The 10,839-nt window shown below is 41.7% G+C and overlaps 1 protein-coding gene across 1 annotated transcript; it reads right to left on the bottom strand.

Annotated features, from left to right (window-relative positions):
• Window positions 1–5,478: 5,478 nt before the first annotated feature.
• Window positions 5,479–9,900, bottom strand: LOC125550423 (GPN-loop GTPase 3). The gene is made up of 9 exons (XM_048713416.2): window positions 9,503–9,900; window positions 9,031–9,139; window positions 8,866–8,947; window positions 8,157–8,242; window positions 7,791–7,894; window positions 7,577–7,707; window positions 7,398–7,491; window positions 6,665–6,720; window positions 5,479–5,919 (listed from the first exon to the last, which is right to left on the bottom strand). Exons 1-9 carry the CDS (start codon window positions 9,545–9,547, stop codon window positions 5,823–5,825), a joined length of 804 nt encoding a protein of 267 aa, XP_048569373.1. The 5' UTR covers window positions 9,548–9,900; the 3' UTR covers window positions 5,479–5,822.
• Between the last annotated feature and the right edge of the window lie 939 nt (window positions 9,901–10,839).

The raw sequence follows: 10,839 nt of genomic DNA, 5'->3' as shown, positions 1-10,839 counted from the left end.
TGCAAATTTAGTCCAAAAATGTAAAGCTACATCATTGTGTGCTTCGAAAACTAAAAGTGCACAAAAAGATGTGCAAATTTGTACTTGATTGCAAAAAGACCAAAATTGCACAAAACTATCATATACAAGTCCGGACCCTAAAATGTACAAACTACCCAAATAAACATGAATTTGTGAACTTAAAATTGCACAAAGATACGCAATTACAGGCTTCTTCAAATACGCAAACAACCTAATTGCATATTTCTAACAACAAGATTTCACAATCATAATATGCAATTCCAGGGCTCAAAATGTGCAAACAATCAAAATCACACATTTCTAAAAAAAAATGCAATTTCGCGCTTGAATATGCAAACTACCCCCATTTTCACATTTCTAAACCCAAAAACTTGTGTGACTACCCATTTTTAAATCCAATACTATACACAAAATTTGTGTTCCAATATAGGCTTTTAAAACAGGAACTACCCAATTGAACATTTTCAAATATCAGAATGTGCACAATTTAAAAATAAGGGGCCTACTCATAAATAAAAAATATGAAACTTGAAAAACTAGATAGGGAAGAAAACAAATAACCAAATATCTTGCAAATACAAATAGCATCTTTAAGTTACTACACAAATGCACTCTAGCTAGTCTCGCTGGCGGTGGACTAATAAAGTGAGTATTAGGTCCAAAGAACAAGTTTGGCCAAAAAATCCCAAGGTTTTGCAATGATTTCATTAGCACCATCTCTGCTACTGATAAAAGTAAGAATTGTGTTGGGATCAGTACTATATGTACTAGCAACATAAACCCTACATCAAATCTAATCAATGATTGTAAACAACTTGAACTTTTCTCATCGTATGCTGCTTATATAGCATACTAATTGGTGCCTATACTTCAATTAAGTAGATAATATATACTTCTTAAGTCGTAAAACTGAGACTGTAATTAAAATGACACATTTTACATCCCATTTTATATTTCTGTTTGGCTTTACCTTACAAAATAAAATCTCTCACACACCCCTTCCACTCATGTACCTCTCTCACTTGGTGCCTTCTCCGTCTTGCCAATTTGGAATTGTTTTCAATAACAATCACCAGTCACGAATTTAGTTGGATGGGCTATTTCTGAATTGTCTCTCTACTTTATCATACTTAATCTCAATCATCAAGTAGGTGGCTAATTCAGTTGGTGTTGCTGTATACTGCGAAATACACATTGTATACTAGTGGGGGAAACATCATGCAATACCCGTGCGCCTTTTGTTTCCCTGTGCCATAGAACATGTCTAATCTAAATGTGTCACAACTTCCAAATCCGTGCGCGCAAGTTTTTGTGCCCCTGAATAGGTCGTGCTCATATTAATCGTTGGTATTCTCATCTGAATAAACACTGATTATCTAGGAAAAATAAACAAATGCTTGTGCATATACTTTTCCATATGTTCATCATATTATTGTACGTAGTGTCATGGCAGTAGATCACAAGCAAAAAGGGGTGAAGGAGAATGTAGACCGGTCAAGAAGGTTACATAGAATGACGTCAACAAATCAAAAATACATAGCACTGCCCAGCGTCGACGCGAAGGCAGATTATTAGCACACGTACATCAGGCATAATATAGGAATATACCACATAGTATATGCAAACTTAGCTAGCTAGTGACCGGGACAGCCGCCGCCGGCCCGGCCGGAGTAGGTGCAGCCCGAGGCGCCAGCGCCACCACTCTTCAGGAGGCGGGCGCGGGCGCCACGCGCCAGCAGAGGCGGAGGTTGGCGCCTGGTGCTCGCCTTCGCGTCGCCGTTGGGTAGCGGTCCCGCCGGCGCGTCAGCAGCATGGAGAGGGCGCACATGGAGCGCAGCCGCCAGCAAGAGCACCAGCAGCGTGGCTGCTGCCATCGCCGCCTGGCCTTTCTTAATCCCTACCGCCATAGCCAGTATGATCAACAGAGATAGTGCTACCTAGGTTAGCTAACACGTGATCTATATATAGCTAGCAGCTAGCTACTGATGCAATCGACCTAGCTTAGTTTCTTTCCTTAGCTACACGCACATGAATACTCCTGCTCTAATGAGAGGACTTAGAGTGGGAGCTATACGGCCTAGATCACCCAGGCCACGTTTATATAGAGACTAACAATGTTATTTTAAAAGCATAGTGGAGAAAATAGAGTAGCTCATTGGATGCAATATATCCCATGCATGTGGTAGTCAATGGTCAATCGCCGAAGGGACGGTTGCATGTGCAGCGCAGATGGGCGATCGACGGATCGAGTACACTTAAGAAAAGGATTAAAGGAATCCCATGCATGTCACTTGGGGCTCAAATTAGGTACAGGCAATGAGGCAAAGCACATCTCAAACTACTTTAGTACTGGCAATTGCTACGTATATGCAGCCCAGCACCACCACCAGGATCAAAGTTCACATTTGACATTGGGTATCTAAGAGCATCTCCAAGAGCCTCCTTTTCTTCGGTGATTCTCTGGACCATCCGATGCTCCTTTTCTTCGGGGATTCTTTGGACCATTTGATGTACGGTCATCTAGTGCTAGAAATTAAAGGTTAAGAGTTGGCAAGGAGTTTATTCCGCAGAAACTTCTTCGCAATCAGAATAAAGTTGCAGATACTTTAGCAAGATATTGTTGTACTGAATGTAGCTCTGCTATTTGGCTACACAGAGGGCCTCCATGTATTGAGGAAATTCTAGATTGTAATTATGCACCTTTGGGATAGAACTCTCATTTACCCCGCAAAAGAAAAGAGCCTCCTTTTCTTCAATAAATTTCTCGTATCAAAAGAGTTAAGCCAAAAAAAAATGCTCCAATGGACTCCATTTGCCCAATAAATTATTGGGATGTTTCAATAATCAGTCCCATCTCCCCAATATTTTCTCAATATTTCTCCAAGTAAGTGCCACGTTAGTGCGTGGCCCGAGCAGCCCGCTGTACCACTGCGCCATGGACACTGCGGTCGCCGGACCACCACGCTGCCATTGCGCAGGTCACTGGACCAACCGCCGGAGCATCGCCGCCATCATCGGACCACTGTGTCACCGCTCATTGACAAGTGGGACTGATATGTTAGATGTAGCGAGGAAAGAAACTCTGAGAAAGCACCCCAGCTGCAAACCCTCCTACGTTATTGGTGTTTTTTGGGAGCCTCTTGGAGATGATATTCTTTTAGTGAGAGATGTTGTCGTTGATTACAAGGCATGTGTGGTGAATTCTTTAATTTGAAGATCTGTTGGCTCGAAGGTGCTCGTACGGTTAGAATATGCATGATGCATTCTCTTTTTAATACGATACAACTGAAATCGCTCAAATTCATGAACATACACTCACCCCTATGGACGTAGCACGCACACCCTACCCCTATGAGCACCTCCGAGAGGTTGACCTGGCATAGCATCTTAAGATTTTACGAAGTCACCGCATACGCCTCACTGTCAACAGGAACGTCTCCTCCCACTGAACGAATATCGCTGAAAACCTGAAATAAATTCAAAAGTAATGTGAGCACCAATGTCAAGTCTAGGACTTGAACTCTGTGGGCTGAAGATACCATCCATATATGCGAGTGTCTAAGTCTGTATTGTGTTTCTATATAAAAAAGTCATAGCAGTATTTGTATTCACAAATGCGCATGCAGATGGAATGCCTACTTTCACACTGGACCCTAACTTGTCGAAGACTATATCTACGTGACCATGTGTACAGAGGATAACGTTTACTGGCTAGACTCGTGACAGGGGCCTTTTGGCGAAGAAATATCTCCGGTACCCTGGGTCACCCATGTCATCAACAACAAGGTGGCGGAAGGCAAATGGTGGTGTATATAATGGAAAATAGAACCAAAATGGCGAAGGGAATCTTCTCTGTTGAGGCCGTGTGCACGGGATCCCGTGGGCACGGGGTTTTCTACCTACGCAAGAACATCCCCAAATCAGTGGTAATTTGATTTTTTTTGGAGAAATTTGATGGTGGGTAAGGTTGGGGATGGTGGGAGGGGTAGGTCTAGTTGCCAAACAAGAAATTCGTGGACCAAATCAACAAAATCTCACAAGATTCAACAAATGCAAAAGATAAATGGCGGGGCTATTTTTGTGTGGATTTTCGAATTGGGACAAAAAACAACAAAATTAGGCTAGAATATGGGGGTAGGGACTCCAAGATGTGAATCAACCTGGCTCTGACACCAAGATATTATAGGTGAAACCCTAATTGAAGATCTTTTCACACTTGAAAGTGGAGAAAAGAGCAAATCAAGAGAAGAACATAAGAACAACACTCAAACAATCCCAAACCACATATCCACTAAAATAACATACATGAGATCCATAAGCATACAAGAATAATCCAAGAAAATAAGCACAAAGGCAGAGTTCTTCCCAAATCCAAGAGGAGATCAGGTGTTGATGATCTAGATAGATCCTTTCCTAGAAGGGGTCTTGATATCCACTAGGGATCTTCTCCTAGGAGGCCTTGATCTCCTATAGGAGTGGTAGATGAGCAAAGCTCTCTCTAGATAGTCTCATACATTTTGCTGACCCTAACAAATGGCCTATGCACGAAATATACAAGTGACTTGATGTGAGGTACGAGCTAGAGGGCAAAATAGAAACTCCACGACAACTTCCTGGGAGGGCCGTGCACACGGGGTAGCTACAGCGGCGAGGCGCGTGCACACGGGGTGTGCTTCTTCGTTTCCAGTAGCTCTCTGGATGGTCCAAGGGCACGAGGTCGGGGAGGCCCGTGCACACGGGGTCAAGGTGCTGCTCCTTCGGGTGTCCGACCTTCATCTTCCTTGTGGCCTTGGTGTCCTTCTCCTAAGCCTTGGTGATGCTCCTTAGCATTTTGATGGGGTCGTCCTCATACCGAATGACACATAACATCGTTTGGTGAGGTAGCACCCAAGTTTCATCCATATCCATATCAATCCCATAGAGGAGTGAGTTCGCCTTGTTTTCAATGGCACGTGCACGAGCTCTGTGTTGTGTCCATGAGAATAACCGTAGGATGCTCCGCATCAACATGTCAATTTAGTAGATATTCTTGGGAATTGGCACAAAGGAAGCAGAGAAGCAAGGTGAAGTAGGAAAACATCCCTGGTTGGATACCCTATGCGTCAACGTAGGTGTATTATCTGAACACCAAAGGCAAAGATCGGCGCATGCCCTACTCTGTACATTGAAACTTTAAGGCTGCGCTTGGAATGGATGTAATGAAATGCGGGTGTATTCTATACGGGTGTAACCTACCGGCCGCGTGCAGTTTTCAGGCGGAAACGAAAACGACGGGCGGAGGCTTGTATTCTTTACAAGTGTATTTAAAATGTAAACGATAACCCAAGCAGGGCCTAAAAGGTAATTTGCACAGTAAGACTTGGTGTGTGTAGTGGCAGCCATTGATTGCCATGCGATGCTATACAATCTGACACGGACTTTCCAAAACCTAGAACCCCCAAAATATAGACATTAAGCTGACCAGAATTTCACGGCCCTGTGTTCAGAAATAAAGGAGCAGAATTGGTGCATTGGCGCATACACTATTTTAGGTATTACCCCTCATGTCTGGTGCCGTTCAAGAGCTCCGGCAGAGGATGATTTGTTTACAAGCAATTGCCGGTTACCAACCTCGCAAGCATAGGAAGGTGACCCCAAACACTCTCTGCAGATGCATTCTGTGTTGTTTTCCCGACCAACGATTGAAACAGATAAACATAGCTTCTGCCTGTTCAGCGCTACCATGTGGCGGTGAATTCCTCCTCCCATGGACCCACACTACATGATACTGACTAATTTGTTGCTTCTGCTTGATCAAATGGTTAATCATCCTCCTCAGGAATGAAGTCCCTGACCTTCACATCGGCGTCTTCTCCGTACTGGATGCAGTTGTCGATGTTGGACAGCACATACTGAATGCTGCAAAAGGAAGGATGGTCAGGGATACGAAAAAAACAGAACCAGATAGATAAATCTGCCAAGACCCTAGGCTAACTGGTCCATACATGCCATGGAAATAACTGGAAATTTAATATCAGCATGGCAAATGGAAGTGCCACACTTCAACATTGCTGGAACGTTTTGTTTCACTGCAACATGGTCATGGATACGAAAAAACAGAACCCGATAGATAAATCTGCCAAGACTCTAGGCTAACTGGTCCATACATGCCATGGAAATAACTGGAAATTTAGTATCAGCATGGCAAATGGAAGTGCCACACTTCAACATTGCTGGAACGTTTTGTTTCACTGCAGCACTATACTTCAAATAAAACCAAATTTCAACTGAACAATCATTCAAGTTGGAAATTGTCCCGCCCAGTATAGTGATGATCCCATAATTGTTATTATTTTCCAAAAAGACCAGACCAGCATATGATAGCAAAAGAATGGAACAACAACACGAAATTAGTAGAGAAAATTGTTAAGTGTGCTATTATACCACCACCCCACCAGAAATTTGAATCTGGCAAGGAGGGAATGTGTCTTCCAAATCGATATTAAAGTTGCATCCACAAGCGTACTAGTAGAAGTAGCATGTTTAAGGATCAGAAACTCAAGTGGCAAAGGGTTCCTTCGATCGCTTGATCAGAAAAGTAGGAAAAGCTTAGGTATGAAAAAAAGGGTTATTTTAATTAAACCAAGAAATCAAACAGCAATACCTGCTCTCCTTCCTCAAATCAAGTGGTATGAAATTCACCATGTTGTAATCATCAACCTACATGATATTAGTACTGACATCAATATTGGAGGCAGAGACACGATAAATATCAGAGCAAATTACCTACCAAAAGAGGATATACAGAAAAAAAGGGAAGAAATGAAGCACGTGGAGACAAGTATCATCTCAAAGATAATATGCACTATGAGAAAAAAGGGGCAGGGGGGAGTACTACATCAGCACATCCATCTATTATAAGAGATGGTTGTCTACTTGGAATATAAATCAGCACAAGCTATCATGCTAGAACAGTTCTACTTCCTAGCCTAACTTCAAATAAAGCAAATGTGAGTTGGCCATGGTTTATAGAATCATCACAAAGGAAATGCATCATGGAACTCGAAATATAATTTTTACACAAGTTTATTCTGCAGTACAGAATAGCTAGTGCCTAGCCAGAATTCAGATTCCAGAACATAAGCACAGAATAAGGTGATGCACTGATGTCTCATCGTAAACTAAAACTTAAGCCATGTGCTGTCAGAGCAAATCTTAACCATGCAGACAATTTTCATCAGAAACATAACAGTTCAAAGCAAGAGATACACGTCCAGCAATTATGGATTTATGACAAAACAACGTTAGCATTTTTTTTGAGAGGCAATATATTGACGGTTATCGGGCTTCAGAACACATGAGATTTTACAGAATTTACAGATTCATGGAAGGAATACCAGTTCAGCTAAAGCCTTGTTTAACTTGTGAAACCGAGGCGCCATCTGTCGATTCAGCTGTGACAGAAGAACCTGTGCCTCAGGGTTCAGGTAGCTAAAAGTACAAAAACATTATTAATGTAAAAAATGGCAACTTTAAAATGTTACAACTAATATAAGAGAGAGAAAAGGGAACATACTCTTCTACATCCTTTTTATTGGAAACAAGGTCCATCTTAGAAAGGATGTTGATATGAGGAAGCTCGAGTTGAATCATAGCAGAAAGAGAAGCCATGCAACCGCTAATGTATTTTGTGACATCACTGACAAACTGTACCAAGAAAAACAAACAGTCATCAGTCTGGGGTCTGAGTTAGTGCTGTCGTAAAGGAAAGCTACATTAGTGATTCAAACCTGTGAGTCCAGAAGGTACACAGCGCAAACAGTGAAATTTTTCCTTTTCAGATACTCAACAAAGTTACGCAGAACTGGAACATGAGTGAAGAGTTCAATCTGGCCTGCCAAAACAAGATGTGGAACCTTGGGTTAATTGTTTTCATGTAATGTTAAGCAATCTAGATATCTCTGATTTTTCATAAAATAAGACATGCTACAGAACCACACGAGAAATAGATAAAGATGGCAACATGAACATGGTAGCGCATAAGTTTAATAAGGAAACTCATAACGATAGGCCCATGCAGGTGGTACGAATAGTAAATAGTCCAACTAACAAACAAGACACAATTAGAGCATGCAAACATTCATTAAGCATATTACCTGGGCAATCAAACACAAGATAGTCATCATCCAAGTAGTTCTCTAATTGTTCATCCAACCAATCATCCAAATTGTCTTCAAGGTGCCTAAGGTTTCTTAAGGAAACAACAACTGCCAGCATTAAGATCCTAAAACATTAACTTTATGCCAATAAAGAGTGTTCACATCCTCTTGGAATTGTATAATTATAATAAGTTCAATCAGATCCTTGATTACAAATGGAGCTATTAATTGGACTACAGAGTATATATATCAACAGAGAAGCCTCTTATAAAATTCACATCATAGCAACGCCATAGTATCCAAAGTGTACAAAAGTGTACAAGTAGCATCCATGCAAATGACTTTACCAAATGGACCGGCAAATTCAAAGTATAATGGGATGCCATAGTATCTACTGTCCAGATAATAAATCATGCAATGCAAGTATAGCAATACTATTTGCTCTTGGAACATCTACGTGCACCTTTTGCTATTGAAAACAAAATAGAAGGCAGTTTAATTCTAGAAACAATGAAGAATTGCGGGATGTGCTATAAGACCAAATCCACTCCAGCAGCGTAACGTTGCACCTCCAACCCGCTTATAAGTACCAATACAGAACAGAAATACATTGCAGATTATATACCATAAGGGGTCACTTCATAACTAAATAGCTTGGAAGACAGCAATCAACAACAAATCAACATGCTTTCAAACAACAGGATACTCCATGCAATAGATGAGGCCGCCATTTGGTCCCATCCCAAGCTCCTCCATGACATCGTCCAGCGATATGAGCTCTCTAATGTCTACAAAAATACCAAACAGATGTGAGTAAGAGCCCTATGTAAGATTAAAAAAAAAGTGCACAACAGCGTGCAGGCATTCTTACCAGTAGATACAGGATAGCTGAAGTGCTCTGCAGCTGGATCCAGGTTGACCATATGAATCCTCCTGCCCACCGTCTCGCAATGTTGATACAGACCAGAGCAGTAGGTCGACTGCATATGATTAACAACGGTCAGAAAACACTATTTCTCAGCTTCTCCACAACCATATTCTAACCTCCCGTACAACCCACTTCGATCAGTCAAATTCTTTGGAATACATACTAACATACATACAGGTATAGTCACAAAGCAGATGAGTACATTACTTCGTCTGAAATGAAATCACGTATAAACAGGGACCAAACCTCATAAAAACAGCACAAATTTAGCATTGAAACAAAGCAGGAGCACACAACCATGCGAAATTAGCACTGGTCAGAGTGACGAACCAATTCGTCCCCAATCAAATTAGCTCTGGAGACTGCATTAAGCATGGAGAGAAAGAGGAAGCGGGCGGGAATCGGAGACAATCACCTTGCCGCTGCCGGCGGGGCCGATGACGAGCTGCGCGAAACCCATGGTCGGCGTCGGGCTACCGAAGGATTGGGGAGGGGGGGGGGGGGGGGGTAGGGGTTAGAGAGAGGGCTTGTGGGGGGGGGGGTGGGTTGCCGGAGAAAGGGGGGACTAGAAGACTGAGGAGATGGCGGCGGCGACGTAGGCGGCGCACCAGATGAGGGCTGCGAGGAAAATCCCGACGAGGGTCATCGCAGACTGGCTGGTGTACGCTGGGGAGGTCGCCGAGCTGCGGGGTGGGCTTCGGAGGGAAGGCGAGGGGGAGGGGGGCGGCGGGGAGTGCGGCCGGCGCGACGGTTGTCGGGGTGGGTGGCGTGCCTGTCGGCGGCAGGCACACAGCGGGAGTGGCGGCGTGGAGGGAAGAGAGATTCTAGCGCTGACAGCTCACATAGCCCATATTGATTGCCGCCTCAACGGTGGGCTTTAATGAGCCGGCCTCTGGCACGGCCCACTAGCACATATTTCATTTGTATCTAAAAAATTAAAAACCACTCAAGAAATCTAAAAAAGGAATTTCTTGAATTATTTTGAAAATGTTGTAAGAAAATAGGTTTAGTAATATAAAAACATAAATGCCCATAGAATCGAAGGTAAATGTTCCTATATTTTAAATTTTATTTATTAAACTAAATATAAGTTTTTATATATTTTAGAAATGCTCACCATATATCTCATATTTACAAAATGTTTTCGCATACAAAAAAATATTCATATTTTGATAAAAATTCGGAATATATTTTCATGCGTGTGTGAATATATGTTCACGTAATCTAAAAGGTATTCATGTATATTCTGAAACAAAATAAAAATACACAAAATGAAAAAATATAGAAAAAGTAAACAAAAAATACAGGAACAGAAAGAAACAAATAAAATAGTATAAATAAAAGGTAATCTCATGACAATAAATGCTAGATATGACACTAGAAAGGCAATTTGTTGTAAAATGACATCTACAATGATTGATAACACGGTGTTCTCTCATATATTGCATGTCATTGACACAAGGGAAGAAAACATGTTATACAATGGATTATGCTAGTGACGATCTAACATGTTTCATTGCCTTCTCTAAAAGACGTGGAATACATAAGAAAATACCGCCTTATCAACCACTGTAAACATGCCCTGAATAATTGTCGTAACTATTTAGAAGTAATAAAAAGGTAAGAAAGAAATAAAAATGAGAAGGAGGCAAAAAAAAGAAATAAAAATAAATAGGCTATAAATTTTAAGAAACAAGAATAATCATCTAAAGAGAAATCCAAGATCATGCATATACCCACCACCCCCCAGGT

This window comes from Triticum urartu, chromosome 4A (assembly GCF_056163025.1).
Source record: "Triticum urartu cultivar PI428250 chromosome 4A, HENAU_Tu73, whole genome shotgun sequence".
NCBI lineage: Eukaryota > Viridiplantae > Streptophyta > Magnoliopsida > Poales > Poaceae > Triticum > Triticum urartu.
The sequence above is the reverse complement of the archived record's forward strand: the minus strand, read 5'-3'. Positions and strand labels throughout refer to the sequence as shown.

Bases quoted from the DNA above. Each gene is read 5' to 3' on its own strand.
- LOC125550423 (XM_048713416.2), bottom strand. From the start codon at position 9,547: ATGGGTTTCGCGCAGCTCGTCATCGGCCCCGCCGGCAGCGGCAAG. The intron at 9,140-9,502 runs GTGATTGTCTCC...AATCATATGCAG, and splicing joins GCCCCGCCGGCAGCGGCAAG to TCGACCTACTGCTCTGGTCT. The intron at 7,708-7,790 runs GTTTGAATCACT...TTCTTGGTACAG, and splicing joins TGTACCTTCTGGACTCACAG to TTTGTCAGTGATGTCACAAA.